The 21,162-nt window shown below is 39.2% G+C and overlaps 1 protein-coding gene across 3 annotated transcripts in view; it reads left to right on the top strand.

Moving 5' to 3' along the window:
• The window catches only part of LOC149263930 (serine/threonine-protein kinase TOR-like), a 491,915-nt gene that overhangs the window by 242,799 nt on the left and 227,954 nt on the right, over positions 1-21,162 (top strand). For all 3 annotated transcript variants that reach the window (XM_089426963.1, XM_089426958.1, XM_089426968.1), the window contains exons 33-35: positions 4,701-4,810; positions 4,951-5,124; positions 5,232-5,297. In XM_089426963.1, coding sequence (XP_089283089.1) covers positions 4,701-4,810; positions 4,951-5,124; positions 5,232-5,297 — 350 coding nt within the window. The remainder of the gene's footprint in view (positions 1-4,700; positions 4,811-4,950; positions 5,125-5,231; positions 5,298-21,162) is intronic.

Genomic DNA, 21,162 nt, shown 5'->3' with positions numbered 1-21,162 from the left:
CCAAATCAGGGTTCTCTGCATCCACATCCCATTCTTTAGAAGGACCACTGCTGTATTCTGAACCCCTACGAGATGCAAGGGGAAGGTTGGAGTGCACATAAACAAGATCCTTTGCCTTCTATGAGCCCAACCTATTGCGCTTCACAGAATGAATAAAACCATAAGTGCTCCAATTCCTTTCTGCTGATGAAGAGCTTGCCACTTGTGAAAGAATACGAATGGCAAGGTTTTGAAAATGTACACCATTTGCTCCATGACGAATCCACCACCTAACTAGATTCATGGTGCTTCTCTCCTCTAAAGCTGATATATCTGCATAATCATCTATTCCTGCAGCAAAACTGGCAAATTCTTCCTTTACCTCCCTGTGTAGATGAGAAGGAAACATTCTCATAAGGGCTTTTTTCACCCCATTAGCCACCTCTCTATCCTTATGGGGTGCCTTCCTCTTCCCATTGCTTTGAGCAATAAGCTCCTCATCATAAAATTTGGGGTTCAAAGGATGTGGTAGTGTGGAATGGAGTGTTGAAATTGTTCCACCTATCAACAATGATTTTCTTGACTAAACCAACAAAATGATCATCAACAAACAAAAGTTGTGGAGACTCTTGCGAAATGATTTCCATAGTTTTCTCAACCATGGAATCCATGCCATCATATACCTCTCCTAAGAAAGGTTGGTCAGTGTCAGCACTTCGAAGAAGCTCAAATGCAGGGGTTGTGAACTTTAGCAAGAAATCTACCTTGCTCCACCAATCTTCATCAAGGCAGAATCTACGCACCATATATCCCCGCTCTGAATCTGCTTGTTTCCACTCAATCCAAAGTTGACTCACCACCATAGAAACTAATGCATGCTTAACCTCAACAAGGCGGCGCAACATCAAGAAGTTCGAGGCATATATTGTCTCAGCAACTTTTAACAACTCCAATTTGGAGTACTCTCGAAATATGGCCTTAGATTGGTAGTGGTTGGTGATGAATTTGACAATCTCCCTTGCTTCCCCTGTGAGTTCCTTTATCCAGGAAACTTTGTTGTCGATCTCCTCTAAGATCAGATTTAGGTTATGGGCAATGCATGGTGTCCAAAAGATGTGGTCATACCTCCCCTCAATAATTAAACTTGCAACTTTGCAAACTGGTGCATTATCTGTGATAACTTGCACCACCTTGTTAGGCCCTATAACATCAGCAATGAACTGTGCATCTTTTACCTCTCCTGAGTAGTCTTCCGCCTTGATAAACATTGCTTCTTTGGGGGAAGTGGTAATGATATTTATCAATGGTCTGCGCCTTGTATCTGTCCATCCATCTGAGACTATGGTAACCCCAGAGCAGCAAAGCTACTCCAGGAAGAATGAATTGGTGATAAATATCCTCCACAAGCTCCTTCTCATTTTTGAGAAGTTGAGTTCTGAGTTTCTCATAGTTGGGCCCCTTGTACCCTGGAGGAGCTTTATTAATTGCCCTTATCATATCTTGCCAGGAAGGAGAGTGAACAACATTGAATGGGATATTACATGCATAAATGCACCTAGCCACTCTGGAATCAGTTTCTTCTCTTGCTTGCACATTCACCAGTTTAACAATTCTGCTATCCTGAACTGAAGGGGATGCCCCTCTGGTATTTTTGGGTGCTGGTTGTTCATGTTGCTGAGTGGCACCGACTCTCCTCTTTCTTGCTTCAACTACAATCCTTGGCTCAATGTTAGATGGAGCTTGAGGAGTAGCTTGAGTAAGCTCATCATGCCTTCTCTTAATAGCATCCACCTCATCTTGCTGTCTTTGATATGCCCTCCTTGCCAATGGATATACTGTTTTTGTGCAACCTATAACCCCTGTCCTCCTCCATGCAAAAGATGTGCCTTCATTCTTGGGTAGGAGCCCTTGTACGAATTATTGCAATGATTACATCGCCATTCCCATGAGCCACCACCTGCACATTTTTGAAGCTTCGTTGCATGCCTCCAAAGAGGATAATATTCAGCCCTTGGGTTGGCCCTAGGGCTTGAACTTGCAGCTGCACTTTGGTTGGAAGCCATTGCTGCAAAAATAAATTAAAAAAACAAATTTGTAAATAAAAACTGTTTTTCATATTTTTGGCAGCATAAACCCTAGAAAAATTGAAAAAATAGTAGGAAAAAAACTAAAAAAATGAATGTTTCTTACCCAAATTAATTTTCTGTAGCTGAAGCTACCTCAGAATGCCAGAAAAGACAAGAAATATGGCTGTAGCTAAGCCAAAAATCCAAGAATGTCGTAGCCGGAAACTCTGCACTCCAAATTTGCTGCTGAAATCTCTTTCTCTTGCTGCTGAAATCTCTTGCTCTTGCTGCTGAAAACTACTTTTCTCACTTTTGAAAACACCCTAGCTGAAACCACTACTCTCTTCCTCTCTTATCCTTTGCTAAAATCGCCAGTCTCCAAGAGAAACAACTTGTTGAATTGTGTGATGAGAGAATGAGACAAAGGTCACTTCTATAACTTGAGAGAGGCATCTAGAAGCAACTCGGAGGCATTTTAATAACCCAATTAAAAATTAGAAAAAAAAAGAAGTCAACCTATGTGTGGAAACGCCGCCGTACGGCCCATAAACGTGTTTCCGGCCGTACTGGCCACGTTTTCTGCCTCTCGATAACGTGGCTAGTACAGCCAGAAACGCGTTTCTGGGCCGTACCATATGCGTTTCTGCATTTCAGTTTCGTTTCCATACGGAAACTCCTCCTCTGCCCACGTTTCCTGCAACTTAGTAGTGGAGATGAGTGTTAGCGATTCCATATACACATTCCTCCTCGGTAGCATCATCTAGTGTCCTAAACTATAGGAGCAGTTTAACCCTATCTGAGACTATGTTTGTGTTAAATATACTTGAGAAGAGGTAGAAATGGGTGTTAAGGAGATCCCAAGAGACTTTCCATTGTAAATGTTGGGTAGTTATATTGCGTATGTCAATGGCTGACAAAACACTTTACTGAATTGCTTGGAACTTGAGCATATATAAGGGATCCATCTTACTAAAATTTGGTGTGAACCACAATAGGCCGTGTTTCGGATGGGGAGAGGGACTTACAATTTAGTTCTAACTTTTGGGTTCTCCTATGGGAAGTTATGAACTCTTCTTCTTATGCTCGGATCCTTTGTTTTTAGATGCTATCTATTCTTTTCCACTTTCCCTTCATTATCTTTGTTGTACTGTTGTATCATGGTTTTGATTAGTTAGAAAATCTTGGATGGATTTGTGTTTTGGGTTCCTGCCCTTTTGATTATAGATGCTTCTAGTCAACATGAGCAAGTAGACTTGTGAAAGAAATCCCTTGGATAAGCTTCCGTATCTGAGGGGTACATATTCCACCAAATTTGCTGAGGAATTGCACCTGACACCCATGACAACTGGCATGCTTATACAGGTGCATTTGCCCAGGAGGTGTAAACATGCGTCTGGGCGTGAATTTGAGTATTGAACCCTGGTAGTGGGTAAACAACACTCTTTGCTTTACCAGTAAACCAAGCCCTTGTTGACTCTTGTCAATTACTATTTTTATTTGATTTTGAGCAAGTGAAGCTCAGGGATCAAAGTTCAACTGCATCACCATGCTTATTTGGCTGCTGTGCTACAATATTGTCATCTCGCCCTAGGAGGTCTGCATTTGCTGTGTATGAATTATTTTCATCATGGTTTATCACTTTATTCCCTTACGATTTCACTCAGACATGTCTTGGTAAGCCACTTGAATGAGGGTGTTTGAATGATGGAAGCCTGCTACTCCACGTCTGCATTCCCTGAAGAGTTGTTGGGTAATAATAGTGAGCAGCTGAAAGTTCTTTCCTTTATAATTCCTGGATATTATGTATAAATTAGTTTTCTTGACCTTTCAATCTTTATTGCCCTTAAAAAGCAGCATAGATAATTTGTTTCATATGTTCATGAAAAATTTAGGAAATGAGAAGAGAAGAATGCCTTTTTGATGGTAGACATCAGCCCAAAACATAGATATTATGTTTTGTAGATCTCTGATACTAGTTGGCTTTAGGATTTAACACCTCTCTATGTCGGACTTTTGAAAATGTTCTTACTACTGCAGGGGCTTTTCTCAGAGTGCTCTAGCCACTTTATTACTGTTTTCTTTGCCTGCGGTCCTGCTGAATGTTTTAAACAATGCTCTGTATATTTCAACCTTTTTAGAATTTTACTACCAAGAAATAATAGTTTTCCTGACATCGTGAATCAGTTAAAAGAAAGTGAGAAATACTTGGAAGGTGAGAAATATTTGAATCCTGGTTGGCAGTGGGCACTCGAGAGTACAAAGTTAAAACAAAATGTTTCAAATTTCAAAGTATGCCAAGGTTAATCTGAATAATGAGAAAATTTTAATCTTGAATGGGGAGAAAATCTAAGTGATGAAGATTACTAAAGTGTGAGGTAAATCTTAAATGATGGTTGATCTATGAAAACCTATTTATAATGCTTTGGTGCAATAATAGAGATTCATTTCCTTAACTACTTCGCCAATCAATCTTGATACATTCACAAGTTGGCCTTGTTTCATGTCTTTTGGGATATGGTTAGGAGCTTCTTCATGATTGATTGGTCTTTTTGCAATGCAATTTGGTTCTTTGATTATGGGGGTCATTGCTTTGTTAGTCATACATAGGAATGCTGACTTTCTATGACCATACACTGTTGCTACTATTTTTGTCAGGACGGATGCGATGCCTTGCTGCTTTAGCTCGCTGGGAAGAACTGAGTAACCTTTGTAAAGAGTTTTGGACTCCAGCAGAACCAGCTGCACGACTGGAAATGGCCCCAATGGTCTGTAATATTTATTTATTTTTTGTTTTTACTTATCTCATGTCCTTATTGGTGCCTATACAGAGGACTATTGTTGATCAGACATGATTAGGCTAAGTAGCCACATGTACTACTTTCTTGATTTATTAAAATTGTTTTAGGCTGCTAGTGCTGCTTGGAACATGGGTGAATGGGATCAGATGGCCGAATATGTATCTCGGCTGGATGATGGTGATGAAACAAAACTTCGAATGTTAGGGAATACTTCTGGTAGTGGTGATGGTAGTAGCAATGGGGCATTCTTTAGAGCCGTTCTTCTGGTTCGGCGTGCTAAGGTTTGTTCTGTTACTTTTTTTTTGAACTTTTTGACCATGGAATTGGTATTCTTCATATGGAATAGATGCATATGATTGAGTTTTGTGGGATATGATGGCATTTACAGTATGATGAAGCTCGGGAATTTGTGGAGCGAGCTAGGAAATGCTTGGCCACTGAACTTGCTGCTTTGGTAATTCACTACTTCTTGTCATTCAAATTTGAATTTTGTTGTTTTACATAATCTTTGTTGACAAATGAAGTTCTGAAACTCAATTATAAAGTTTCTTGGTTTTAATCAACCTTTATTGATAGTTAGAAATGAAAGTGAAGGTGTGACTCAGATTGAGTCTCTTTGTTTCTTTCCCTTTTCATTACATGGTTATGCATGATCAATTCCTTACAGCTTACAAATAAAAATCCAAAAATAAGTAGCGCTATGTTCCTTTGTGATGGTATTTATTGAATCCTTTTGCATTTATAGTAAATTAATATGTTATTTCTGTTTTGGTTTTATAAGTGTGATACAAAAGCCATGAGCTCTACTCTTCATTATGGCCATCACCCTGGTTCTTAGGCCCCCCATGCATGTCCCAACCCTTGGTAGGCGATGAACTGCCCCACCTTAAGGGGGTAATCACTGCTTATATCGTACACAACATGTTCTCATCCCCTGCAGCTCCGAGCAGTATAATATAGAAAAATCAAGAAAAGGCAAAAGGAAAATGAAGAAGGGTGGAAAAACAAAGGCCGTGGTAACTCATGTATCACAATTTCTCACTCCTACTTCTATACTCCCAAATATGTGGACATCCCTCATCATTACCACCCTTGAACACATGGTATTTGGCCTTGAGTCCATTTATAAGGCTAGCGAAATTCTCAAGAAGAAATACAAGTCCCAATCCAAGTGATGATTAAATGAAATGATCATCACATCAATATATATCCTCCCTAAGGGGTTCAATTTGCCTAATTAGGCCTAATAATGCCCCAACTAATAAAATAATGTGCAAAAATAACATCCCTTGGTGACAAGCCCACCAAGATAGCTCCATAATACAACAATAAGCCTCCCAAGAGGGAAAGATATTAGATACAATAGGTTGAAGGGCCATTGAAGATGCCTAATGGAGTCCAATGTGTGCCAAGATGAACGAATGAGCTCCAAACATAGTGATCATTGGGTTGGCACCTTGATATCCAAGCAAACAACCTGTGGTGTCCCCAAGTGGCTATGGGGGCACAAAACATCCTCCTGGGTCTCTCAATGGATAAACAAGCTTGTATCCCATTTGTAAGGGCTAGAATAATGGTGCAAGCCCTCCCATTGTCTCCTGTGGTGAGACATTTCCTCATCTGGGCCTTGTATCAGTTGCCAAGTGTGTGGTGCAAGAGTGGAGCCAATCGGGCAAGGTGGTCTAGGCGCATCATCAAAATCCAAACGGTGGAGCATGAGAAGCAATAGGTGGAACAAAAGGATCCCATGAAGTGGCAATCTTCTCTTTGCTATGGTGGAGACCCATGGCTGTCAACCCTCACCCTACAATGCCAATATGACCCTCTGAAGGGCTTGTACCGCATATAGGGAGACCAAAACTATGATAAAGACCCACTTGCAATCTTGTAATAAGATCCAATGCGTCCCCTCACCTTCCAGTACAATAGATCATTAGTGCAATTGACTAAATGAGCTTACGAATCATGGAATCAAGTGGACACTTCATGGTGGCATGCGCTTCCATAGTGGGCTCTAGAACGTACAAGTGTCTCCAAGTTTAAGAGGAAGGTTAACCAAGGACCCTATTCGGTGGTTCTAGCCTTTAAGGGAGTGATATGTCCATGTTACATCCATCAAATGGCTGGTGGTATGTGATATAATGGTGGAACAGAATGGGGCACCAGGGGTAGGCTCCAAGCCACATGCCACAGTACAAGAGTAGCCATATTAAGGGAAGCCCACACTTGGGTGTATGAATATGGGAGGGAGAAATCGTGGTACATGAGTTACCCTAGACTTTGTTTTTGCACCCTTCTTAATATGCCTTTTGCCTTTTATTATTTTTTCTTTTATAATTTCTCGGGGCTCGAGGGCATGAGAGCATGATGTGTAAGATATAACAGTGGATACCCTCGTAAGGTGGGGCAGTTCATCACCCTCTAGGGGTTGGGATAATCATGGGTTCCTTAACGATGAAAGAGGTCAATATGAGGGACCGTAGGAATTAGGGTGATGGCCATAATGATAGGGGTGGAGCTCATGTTTGGCTTTTTCCCACATGTTAAATGTGCATGCCTCGACCATCTTTTGCATTTATGGTACATTTCCCATTGATAGTGGCCAAATTATGCTTTCTCTTTTCTTTTAGTTGCATCAACCTCCGGGGCATCGTTCCAGGGTTGACCCAAAGTGTGGAGAAAGGGAGGGGAGGAGAACTCCTTGTGGACCCAATGGACAATTGCGGACCTAGTTGGGAAATATGGTGAATGGGGTTATAATGAGTGGATGATGGTGATGTGTATGGTGTCAGGAAGCATGACCACACAACCAAATTTCCCATGTGGTGCCACCCCTAGAGCTAGTAGCCAATAAAGGAGATCCCACGAGACTAGGATAGAAGGCTAACCATCGAATTGGACAGAGGGGACAAGAGTATGAACTAAGTCCACTCTTTCTGCCAAATCTCCCCCACAATCCATGCCCAAAAGTGTCCATGATAAATAAACAAAAATACCCAACTACAAAATGAAAGGCCATACCTTTGGGATTGGAAGGCCCATCTTCAAACATACGATCCTAACAGATGGGCAAGAGAGCATATATGACTAGCTCAGGTGGCGGAGATAGTGGCACATCGAGCTATCTAGTGGCTGCAAGGGGCAGCTAACTGCTGAGTGAGGACCATCTGGGAGAAAATTTTTCTCCTTTCGATACCACCCATGGATGGTGGGTAACAGGCCACAGTCAACCACAGTTGATTGCAGTGGACCATAGACCCTTTGGCCACAGGACTGAGCTGACGTTAGTTCGAAATTTCATACTGTTGACCGATGTTGACTAGCATAAATTTCTCTGATTTTAGTGGGTTTGACCAACTTTGACTAGCTGGTATTTGACTTGCTTTGACTGGTATATTGGACTTGAATTTGTGGCACAAATTTCTAGAATTCTCTTGAAATTGTAGATATTGCTGAAGAACAATTTCTCCTTAGAATAAAAGTTGCTGGGTTTTTCCCAAAGTTGGGTTTTCCATGGGTAATTTTGTTGTCTTTATTGTGCTTGTATGTCTCTCAATGATCCTACTGTTTTCATTGCATTACTGTTGATATTTTCTGTGTATAATTGCTTAATGATAAATGTGACATAAGATAACTTGATTGGAAATCATTGGAAAGTAATTATTAGATCAGAAGATTAATTCCTACTGTGCACTATTGTAGAAAATTCAACACCATCTTGATTATTGCACAGGGGATGGACCATATCCATTGTTTCTTCAACCTTTAAGGGCTTATCTGCTAAACAACCATCTCAATTTCATGAACAAATGCATCATTAATTTCTGAAAGAGAAGGAAAAATGCTTGCTATATTCTTATGTTCATGAGGTGATGCCGTGTATATCTAAGTTCTTCCTTCCTCGGTTCTTTCTTCATGTGCTTGACCTTTAATGGAGTCATTAGTTTACATCTTCATGTGGGTTGCAACATAATTTTCAATAGCATCATGCAATTCATTCATGAATTCCTACTGACTTAGCACACCATATTTTACTTTATCATATACTAGTAAAAAGTTAAAACATCAATGCTTCCTTTTTATTCTCTATTTTATTCAAGAGAGTCTTTGAAGGATTTCTCTCAATATACAAACATCATATCATCCAAGTTTTCTTGTTTTTGCAAATCTCACCCTAAAGAAATGTTGAGTTTTGTAGCATCGGAAGGTCTTCCACATAGACTTTGTGTCTTAGCATGTGGAAGAGAAGTCCTCTTTAGGTTGTTATTTGAGAAGAGCAACTAATATGATCTCATTCCTAAGTTTAACTTGGGAAAAGTACATGGATCATTTAAAATGATCCATGTAGGCTTAGGCTAATGTTTTATCTAAGAATTGATATTTAAGTGACTTAGATTTAATCTCCAACGTTGATTTAAGTGAGCTAGGAATTAATTTTAGCCCTAAATCACTTTGGGGATTAGGGATTTGGCCTTGGAGAATTATTAAAGGAACCAAAGGGAGAGGATGAAGACACATTGCATATTGCAGCTACTCAAGTGAGGGTGAGAAAAATTGAAAATCCAGAGAAATATTTTCTGAATTGCATATTATTATGAGTGAGTCACAAGGCTAAGGAAAGAGAAAAGACAATAGGAGCAAACTTATAGCAGCAAGAAAAATAGCAGGGAACCCACACTTGTGAACTCAGGAAGGCCATGTAGCTAAGGGAGCCGCATGTGGGATGTGTAGTATGCTAAAGGTGAGCCATGCAAGTCATTGGGAGGCTGGTAATTTTGCTAGAAAATTCTTCAGGTTTTTTTGTAATTTCTTTGTACTACTTGTGGGCCATTTTCGATGATTAGTGAGCCCAGTGATTCCTTTGAGTTAATGGAATGTGATGAGAAAGTGGAGGGTAAAATTGTGTTTCTATTCTGTCTGATTTTCGGGGTTAATTTTTGTTTTGTTTTCGCTGCAAAATTGCTGTTAAAAGTGCCAAGTATTGGTTATTGTACTTTTCAGAAATTAAAATTTACAGTAGACAATTATTTACTGGTAAAAAAAAATTTCTGGGCATAAAATAATTACTTTAGACAATAAATCTGATTGGCACTTAGAAATTTAACACATTTAATCATTTTATTCTTATATTTGATCCTTTACATCAATCCAAAATTCTTGAATAACTACGAAGAATAACAAAATGAAATATCTCCTTTGGATTAAGATTACAATACCATTATTTTGTGTCCCTTTAGATAATTGTTGTGGCTTTTATAGAATTTTGGAACATGCTTCACCACTAGTTATAACTTATAATGGAACTCATGTGGATGTCCATGAATGCATACAAATCTAAATAACCAAGCAATTTGGTTTCCAACTCCTTGCAAGATGGGGTCATGTTTTTTTACTTCAAATCTGAAAATTTGAAATATATGTGATCATCATACCCCATACCAAGTTGTGAATTTGCCAAAATATGCCTTCATGCTTGTTGAATGTGTTCACTTGGGACTTTGTTTTGTTCCTTCAATGGCTCTCAATTTCTCACCCAAGGTGTAAAAGTCCCAATCCATAAGGTTAAAAGCCAAGGATAGTTGGGAGAAGGTTACTATAGTGACATTGAATAGTTAAAAGCCAAGGATAGGTGGGAGAATGTTACTGTAGTGACATTGGATAGTTAAAAACCAAGGATAGTTGGGAGAAGGTTGCTGTAGTGACATTGGATCAGTGTGGAAAATGTTTGCAAAAAATCGGGATTAAATCCTAAAATTGCGATTTTTTCAACAAAACGATTTAATCCTCTGATTTTTTGCAGAATTTTTCAGAAACGAAAAAATCGCGAGTTATTCGTTATAACTTATATGCTCAATTTTATCGGGAGTCGACCCAAAAAGTTGGATGTCCTCCCATGCTGTGGATAAAGAGGCTGAAAAGGCCGAAAATTATATCATTTTCTTCTGTTTTTTCTCCCATTTAGTGAGACAACTTTAGGCACCTATTGATGTGGAAGCCATCTCATTGGACAATATTGATACCACCGCTGCATGGAGGGGCGAGATTGAGAGGCTGATCATGGACTCGATCCCAGATTGGTTAGGTGTGGATCTAGAGGAGGTAGTAGTTGCAGGGGAGGGAGAGCCAGAGGTAGAGGAGGAGCAACATCAGGGTCAGGAGGCAAAGTTGGTTGAGGATGATGAGGAGGAGGTGACACCATCTAGGATGGGCGGTAGTAGCATAGGACAGAGGCCACCTCTTCCATCGGCTTCTAGAGGATGACTGACTCCATTTTATTTCCAGGGGTTGGGCCTTCTTCCTCTAGAGGAAAAGGCAAAGCCATTCCCTATTCTCGTAAAAGGGGAAGAGGATCTCAGTGACTGATTCCTTTATGACTTTTAGATGACTCATAATATACATTTATTATATTTTTTGTTGATATTTTGACTCTTGAGAATTGAGACTTAGACAAGACTCAAGATTTAGGAGTTGATTCACTATTTTGATATGTGATGTAGCACTAGACTTCATATACATATTATATATTAGATTTCTTTACATGTTTATGTGGAAATGCATTTATTTGATGTCGTGGATACTCTAGATGTTAAAAGAAAATAAAAATAAAATGAATATTTTTGTGTGTTTTTTTTTTAATTTTTCTGACCTTTTGCCGACTTTTTCAAAAAAGTTCCGACTTCAACGAATTTTTTCAACTTTTGGACCCTTGCTGAATTAATCCCGACTTTGACTTTTTCCACATTGCATTGGATAACCTCTCCAGGTTGCCCTTGGGTTTACACTTTGCCGATTGTGACTTTTACACCTTGGGTGAGAGTTTGAGAGGTAATAGGAAGACCATACAGATGGGTTATAATCTAGGTTGCACAAAACGGGGAAACGTGTACGAGTTTTTGAAGTGGGAAGCGATACGAAATGCGACCTCCCCAAATTTTGGAAATGGGGAAACGCGAATATATATATATATATATATATATATATATATATATATATATATATATATGTGCAATCATAAAGCATAAATGATACATTATAATTTATTACATTTAAACATTAAGATTAAATTTACATCACATTTACTCATGAATGATCACATAATGAAAATAAAAATATTGGAATATCCAAAAGAAACCTTTATTGTATATCCAAATCTCAAAATTAGCCTTTATTTATATTAATTTATGAGGCTGCAAGTACAATAAAGACTATAAGGCTGCAAGAGAGAGATCCAAATCAGGATTTTCTGCATCCACATCCCATTCTTTAGAAGGACCATTATTGTATTGGGAGTCTCCTCTTACATAGTCGAACGACCTTAGTGCTCTTGATTAAATACAAGTTTCATACCCTAGTACCCTACATGCTCTTGATTATTGGGAGTTTCCCCTGCATAGAGGGCTTGGTTCTCTTGATTAAATACAAGTTCCATACACTAGGACATGATAAAATCCAATGGAAACATTGCAATCCCTCCAATCCTGAAATCTTGGAAAACAGATAAGTCTGCTGGATTTTGAGTGAGATCTAAAATTCTACTTTCTCCATATGAAATCCAATGAGGGCGAAACCACTCTCAAACATCCTGAGTCATTTCATGGTAATGTTAAAAATTTAAGTAAAAGTGATATTCTCCTTTATCCTTTTACTTTAATAATTTAACATTACCATGAACTGCATATGCCTCGAACTTCCTGATAAACTGCATATCAATACTAGGGCAAAAATTCACTTTTATAAATTTAGACACGCATCTAGAAGCAACTAGAAGTCACTAGCATACGCAAAAAAAAAAGAGTAAATGCTGAAACGTGGGTCGTACGGTCGTGAAACGTGTTTCCAGCCGTACTGGCCACGTTTTAGTTTCGTGAAATGTGGCGGTACGACTGGAAACACGTTTCACGGCTGTACCAAACGCGTTTCACCGTTCGTACCAGTTTCTGTATGGAAACGTACCCCTGCCCCACGTTTCCTGCAACATCGGTTATAATTTATTTTGTTTGTTACAAATGAGCACAAATTACAAATATGTTATAATTTATGTTGTTTATTGCAAATGAGCATGAAGTAATGTGTACTTGTACACTTACATGCATAAAATGTGGGCTCAAGTGTAATACATAAATTCGTTGAGGCCAACACATAACTCATAATAAAAGAATCTCCATTAATCTCAATGGAGCCACACCACGTTCTTCAATAAATTTTAGGTCACCAACATTCCTTTTTAATGTTTATTGGAGACCTAGGAGAAAAATATTACTCCACTTGAAGAAGCCATTATTTACTAGAAGATGATTGTGAAAATTTCCCGTATCGGGCAATTAGTGAAAATATGAAGTTTCACTTCATATACTCAAGGTTTCTTAGATATAAATCCTACGAGTTTGCAACATTAGGGCTGATTTGAAGTTGTTACAAAAAAAACTGGCACCCTTGTATGATGTAAACTTGAGCATCAGGCGGTTAGTTTTGTCCACTCAGGAAGATTGCACACTATTACCAATATAGCTCTTCCCCACACTTTTCATTGACTCTTCTCCAACTCAAGTAGGGCTTCCGTAAATATAGGATTGCTAAGAATATAGTGTGGAGGCTCAAAGTGTTTTTGTGAAGAGTTAGCTTAAGAAAAACAAATGTTCATAGTAGAAGTGGAATAAACGAGTGGTATGGAAAGGAATATGGAGTTATAAACTACTAGATCAAGTGCCAATCCATGTGCAAGATAAATGAAGTTAAATTGGTATGAATTCAAGAGGGCAACTAGATGAATGTGTAAGACAAATAAGGGCTGCTATGTATGTCACAAATCAGCCTTAGTTTCTTGGTAATTGATGCCAAAATTATCCTCAAAGACCTAAGGGTGCTACTATAAAACAAATCCATACAAATGATGTTGTATTAATTCAAGCAACAACTTGGTTTGCTAGATGCAAGTTAATATAACAACAATGAGTATAAGAGGATGTTGAAGTTTCGAAGTCTACTTAGTTAGAAACCCTCAATGCACTTTATCTGATTTATTCCTACCTACTTGTTATGTTACTTAACAAGTTATTTACAATGTAAGTACTGAAAATAAACACTAGTACATGCTCAACATATTACAGATCAACAACTAAAGGAAACAGAAACAATCACACCATATGACACCATTATTTTTGGACTAATGTCCCCAGAAAAACACAATGTGGGAAAACTGGTGCAGCTATCTGAGGGTTTTCTTAGTAAGCAATATTAGAGTACAATCTGGGTGCTGAAATTGGCCTATCCAACAGAGAATTTCCTTGGGAGTAATACCTCTCATTTTCTGACAAATCTCCTGGCTGAAACCCCGGATAATCCTTCCTGCAGCTCCTTAGCACCAATCTGCCCTAGAAACCCCAACGTCAACCTCTCTCTAGATTGCGTCAGCCCCTCTCTGCCCAACGCTGGCCCTGCGTCACCTCGGATGGGTCTGCGTTAGCCTTAGGAGGCCCTGCGTCAGCCCTCTAGCCCTCTGCGTCACCAACGCTGGCCTCCCTGAGGCTTTGTGCAGCTCTCGGCTACCTCTGCGTGGCCCTGCGTGAGCCTTGGCTGGCTCTGTGTCACTCTCCCCGACTACTGCGCTGCTCTCCCAACACTATCTCTGCCTCTCTGTCTCTCTGTACTCAATGCCCCTCAGCTGCAACTCCCGATCACTAATTCTATCTCTCTTAGCAAACCCCGCTCTAGAGAATAGAATGACTGATCACTGTGGTGTATCCTCCAAGTGACCCTCAGGCCTCCTCTTATACTTTTCCTGTTGACATCTCAACGACCGAGATTAAGTCCCTAATCAACAGCTAAGATTAGTTCTGGCTTGATCCATGTCTTTTGGACCATTCTAACACAAATTCATATTAATACACATTAATATTTTATTTTCCGTAAGTTTAGACTTGGGGACTCCATTAAAAATATTAATTATTTTAATATCCCCTGATCTGTTTAGAATCTGCCCAAACCCTTTCTCGGTATTGGAGATCTCATGTGCCCCAACCTCTCCAACAAATTTCGTGGGTAGAGCACATCCGATGCTACCCCAAATCAATAGAGGATTGAAATTTTCACATTACATCATCCGAATGTTAGATACACCAATACAAGGCCTTCATGACGAGTTACAAGGGATCCAACAAAGTAAACCACATGGGAAAGAATTGCATAAATAAAGCCTCTCATAAGATAGATGCAATACCTCCAATCTTCCATTAAGTTATATACAGTGTAGCCCAAGATGAGACCTCCTTAGTCCCTAAATACCCAACCATTATAATGGAGAGAGAGCTCCTCTTTGTAGAGTGAGATTCTTTTGTCATAAAATAAAATATTATTATTTTTTAACTAACTCTGACAAGTCAACATATATTGTAATGATGGAGTACTTAGCTCTCACCTACATCCATGGTTGAACGTGTCACACTATGTGGAAAATAGCTTTGCCAAGGTAATAAACCACCATTCAAAAAATAGTAGTGTGCACCAAATAATGCTCATGAAGGGATGCACAATGAACAATTGGCATCAAACGTTCCAATGAAGAACAAAAGATGCCAGCATAAATGTCCATGCAATAAAGATGAGAGAACGCCTAGGAGACGTGCGTCCTGGAAAAATGTTCCATCTAACTACCTTAACCTCCCAACAACTTGTAAATATTCTCTGTATCAAGTGCAAAATAGGAGAATGTGCCAATTGTTGGAAACAAGGTTGCTTTGGAGTGGGAGCAGGAGCAAAAGCGAGAAGTGAGAGTGGGTAGCGACATTTTCTAAAGCTCCTTGGTCGGGAGCGAATCGAGAGCGAATTTTTATATGGTATATATTTTATATATTTTGATGCATATATGTCAACAAAAACATGTAGAATGATGAATTAGATATAAAAAACATAAAAACATGGATTGGAAACATCAATCATCTAGAAGTTTTAATCTTCATCAACCACATCCACATGCTAGTAACATACAACATATCGAGTCTCATGATTCATCAATCTTAAAGTTTCAAGCTTTCAAAATTCGATATATAACATTTATCATCATTGATCACTAAAGTTGTAACTTGTACTTGTAACCATTACCATTACCAAGTAACCAAACTTTAACAAAGAATATCTAACATGAAATGAAATGTTTCAACTTTCGAATTTCACGAAGCATCATATTCATAATTCATTACCAATGAGTTATAATTGGCAACTTCAAAATTCAAACTTAAATCGTCATATATTGTTTGCAAAAAATATCATAATAAATATGAAAGAGTCGACGATTATAAAAACTATTAGGAACTAGAAAAGACAAGTAAATCTATTATCTACTACTTCCTCTGGTCCTTGCCATGAGAAATGTCTAATTTCTGAGAAACTCGTGGTGGTACACTAGGAGTCTCCTCCTACATAGTTGGATTGCCAAGTCTAAAACCAGAACCAGAAGGCACATGACCTCCATGTGAGGATGTAGATGGAGGTGGCAGTAGCAAAGGCAAAATTTGTGGAAGTCGAGCAATGTTATTGGATGATGGGAGTGGCATGGCTGCTGTTGTTGTTTCATCATCATCTTTCAAAAGTTATGTTACCAATTCATCTAGATGTAGAGATCTGCCCTCCAAATTATTTTCTTTTGGGTTGTTCTCCCAAGTCATATATGATGTATCATCACGAGCCTGATCAAAATAATGTGTCAACAACCTCAAGTTGTAGTGCACAAAAACCAAGCTTTTTGCCTAGTTTTCATTGTGGCTGTTTCTTCTCACATTATGGATGAGGCTATAGGTGCTCCAACACCTCTCTTTAGAAGAAGTATTTACAACTTGTGAAAGCACTTTTTTTTCCAGTTTTGCCATATGTCCCTAGCCGTTCTACATTTCCCATCATGTGACAACATCCAGTCTGACCCTATCTTCCATTGCATGTAAAGAACCAAACACTCCAAGGCTAGTGAAGTATTTTCCTAATTCAAGACGCATTCTAGCACACTCCTTCTCAGGGACCAGCTTGTCTATCGCTGTCATATACCCATTTTGTACCTCTGGATCTGTATGGCGTTTGGTCCTAACCCCACCCCCAGTTACAAGTTTTCCCAACCAAGATGGAGAGTAGTATTTTGGCATAAGGATATACGCCAAGGCATGTAGTGAAACATAAAGTTTATCCCACCGTGCACACACAAAATTGTAAATAATATCATACAAGTTGGGATCTTTTTGTTGAACAATATTTTTTATTTGCCTCAACATGTTATCCATCTGCTCATACACCTCCCCAATCGCTGGTGCATCTGTATCTACAAAACGAATCATGTTATAAATGGTCTTGGTGTATTTCAAAACATCACTCACACATGCCCAAAATAGACCATCAAGGGCAGTCTCCTCCACCTCTTCAGAAACTTTCCTGTCAAGTGCGGTTGGAGCCCTTACCTTTAATACCTGCTAGTGTTGAGTCGATACCATGATAGCCAATGAATCTCTTACCTTCAAAAAGCACTTGAAGGTGAGGTAATAGCTAGCAAATCTAGTCTTCACAATCTTCATCAACTCCAACCTTGAGCGATTGCGGAAAAGCCCATGCGTATTGCTATGATTGGTAATAAATTTTATCATTCTCTTGCCTCTTTTGTACAAATCACCAATCGCTCTGTATTGAGGTTGTTTGTTCTTAATAATATCATGCATCAAAAGGTTCATTGTGTGAACCAAACACCTAGACCAAAATATGTTGGGGTATTTATACTCAATGATTGCTTCCATTGCCTTACAATTAGAAGCATTATCAGTGATGACTTGGATGACATTGTATGGCCCAACACTTTTAATTGTTTGAAGTAATGGTTCTACAATGTTGATGGTGGTCTTGAACTTTTATGAGTAATCATACGCTGAAAGGAAGACTGCACCTCTAGCAGACACACCAAGAACACTCATCAGTGTTGGAATTTCTAATTCTAACCCGTTAGAAATTCTTCTTGCACTATCTGGTTTATTTTACTTACTTGTTTAATTACTTAACAAGTTATTTAACCATATAAATACTGAAAATAAACACAAGTACAGTCTCAACATCTATAGATCATCAACTGAAAGAAAACAAGCGCACAAGTGACACTGTCATATTTGGAGAAATGTCTTAGGAAAAATCCGATGCGAGAAAATGGTGCAGCTATTCTGAGGGTTATATTATTACGCAGCCTTTCTGGGTACAACTGGGTGCCTAACCGGTTCACCCGATAGAGAAAAATACACGGTAGTAATACCTCTATATTCGGAAACAGGTATTCAGAAAAACTGTCCCCCGAAACCCTTTTCGGCACAATTGAAGCTCAGCGCTAGCCCTTCTAGCCTCTGCGTCACCCATCCTGCTCACTTGCGTCAACCCTAGGACCCTTTGCGTTAGCCCTCTGAGGCACTGCACAACCTCTGGGAACCTCTGCGTCACTCCAGCAGCCTTTGCGTGGATGACGCAATCCCTTTGGCCTTTGCGTTGTCTCTGCTGGGCTCTGCGTAGCCTGGACTCGTTGCTGCTCTCGCTCTCTCTGCCTCTGCGTTGGTCTCTCAGTATTGTCAATGCCTCTCTGCCTCGTACTCACTGCCCCTTGTTGCTGATCATTGATTTAACTTTGGTTAACAATCCTGCTCTAGCAAAATGAATGACTAATCACTCTGGTGTGTTCTCCAACTGACCCTCAAGCCTCTTCTTATACTTTTCTCGTTGGTCCTTCAACGACCAAGATTAAATCTCTAATCAACAGATAAGATTAGATTTGGCTTGATCCATGACTTTGAACCTTCTAACCTAGTTTTATATTAATACCCATTAATATTTTATTTTTCCTAAGTTTAAACTTAGGAACTCCATTAAAAATATTAATTATTTTAATATCTCCCAAACCGGGTACAATTTGTCCAAACCATTTCTGGGTCTTGGAGATTTCATGCTCTTTAGCCTCTCCACCAATTTTCATGGCTAGAGCACATCCGATGCTACCCCAAATCAACAATTAATGGCTTGCCTTTTACATTTGTCCAACCATCAGATACAATGCATACCCCATAGTCATTCCAAGAATTTGTCAATTTACCCAAAGCATGTTTTATTTTGGCTTTTTCATGATCAAATCCCACGGTTCTAGCTCTGTCATACTTAGGGCTCTTGTATCCTTTAGGGGCATCATTTATGGTGGAAACCATTTCATGCCAATAAGGTGAGAGAAGAACATTGAATGGTATTCCACATGCATAGAGAAACCGGAAATATTTTGCATCCACATCATCCCTACACCCTTGATCAAGGAAATATGATATGGTTGTACACCTTAAAGGGATGTTTGTGTCTGTGCCTCCATATCCACTACCATGGGTGGACATTGGTGGAATTCTTAGTCTATGTGATTGTGGGCTAGTGGTGTCATGTTCAAAGTCACCCTCTGATCTTTTAGATTTGTATTGGGCTTCCTCCTCTTCCCTTATATATTTGGCTCTTTGTTGTTGTGACACACTTCCACAAGCTTTGATTCCTATTTGTTTATTTCGATCCCATGCCTTTTTCCCTCAAAGATGCTTTCTGGCATGGTTGTATGAACCTATGTACGTGTTTTTGCAATGCAGGCATGTAAATTTAGTGGTTCTACCCCCTTTCCCTCCTGAAAGCCTAATAACATATTTCCACAAGGGGGTTTGAACTACTTTGGTTTTTTTCCTTCATCATCTCCACTCTCATTATCATTCTCCTCCTCTTCGTCTTGGTACTCCTCTCAAGGGTTTCAAAATCCACCACTACCCATTTCTTCATCCTCTTCATCACTTGTGCTGCTCCCCAACACCATCATAACAAAAAAATGAACCAACTTCAAGGGAATGCCAAGCCATATAGCCATGATGTTTGAAGTTTTGAACTTTGGTGGAGTTATAGTTTCTTGCTTGTAATAAAATGGAGGAATGGGAATGGGAAAGAGAAAAGAAAACATCTTTCATTTAACAATGAACATATAAAAAATACAAATGTTAGATTAGAGTCTAGACCCTACCTCTTTGGCTCTCCAATGGTGCCTTCAATCCCAAGCGCCATTCTCCCTTGCAAGCTCCTCAAGCTCCCAAGCAACCGTCTCAATCTTCCTCCTTAATATTCCAAACGCACTCTATTGCTCTCTCAAGATGCAAATGGCGCATTGTGGGAGGGGAGGAGGCCTTTTATTTCTTTTGGCCCTACCCTCCCTCCAAAAATTCGGCTGAGCATTTTTCACCGAGGGGGAGTTTTTTTTTTTAAGTCAGGAGCAATCGCTCCAAGAGTAGTCAAGGAGCGATTGCTTCTCAACCATTCCCAAAAAACCAAGGAGTGCGCATTTTTTTAGGGAGCACGTTCCTTAGGTCGCTCCGGATCCACTCCTGAGTGGAGCGTGCGTCGGGAGCAGATTTAGGGTTGGGGGGGTGCTCCCCCACAATTGTAATTGGAAATATGGTAGCCATGGTTGGTATTTTCATCATGTGAAAAATATAAATGTTTGAATTAATTTCTTTTGCCTCCAATAATTCAAGTCGGCCTCCTATTTGTTCAAGTTGGTTGGGTCCCTAAGAGGCACTCATTCGACCCACTTAGAAATTAGAAATTAGAGGAAATTAGAAATTTCTCTCTTTTGACTTCTCTCTCTCTCTCTCCTTTGATTTTCATTGGAAATCTCCTTGCACAGAAATCAAAGTGATGGATGGATAGTCAAATGAGGTCGAACTATCTTGTCTTTATACATGTCTAGAAGGTTGAATGGATGCCTCTTTAGGCTGACTTGTCTAGGAGGGCCGACGTGGTCTATGTGATGAGATTTTTGACTCTTTGACTTGAAAAATAATTTTTCTTTTTCTTTTACAAGAAGTCCAAATGGGACTTTGGCTCAATTACATTTCATTGATTCATGATAAAATTTTCTTTTGACTCAATTGAACCTAAAAGCATGAAGAACACGCTTTGCCTAGAAATAAAATGAATATAATAAATACATCAATGCTACATTTGAATTACATTATGAAGATCGAGAGTAGTTACATTTCCGAGAGGTAAGAGTGAAAGTACGCCATGAGACCGGTGAAATTTCTCTTGAGCTTGTGGCATAATGGACTGTCAGTCAATGGACATTTGGTTGAAGAAAAAATTGAAGAAGCTGCGAAACTCTATTGTGGATTTGATGAATCCCTCTGATTAGCTCGTTGAACCACCCGATGCATAAAATTACTAACTCTATATGGAATAGATTTATTTTGGGTGTTATGTTGGTCTAAATGACATGGGTGGTCCTGCTACATGTAGCACGATTG

This window comes from Pinus tabuliformis, chromosome 6, assembly GCF_031772625.1.
Source record: "Pinus tabuliformis cultivar Carrire ecotype Pingquan chromosome 6, CPIR1, whole genome shotgun sequence".
Taxonomy (NCBI): domain Eukaryota; kingdom Viridiplantae; phylum Streptophyta; class Pinopsida; order Pinales; family Pinaceae; genus Pinus; species Pinus tabuliformis.
The sequence above is the reverse complement of the archived record's forward strand: the minus strand, read 5'-3'. Positions and strand labels throughout refer to the sequence as shown.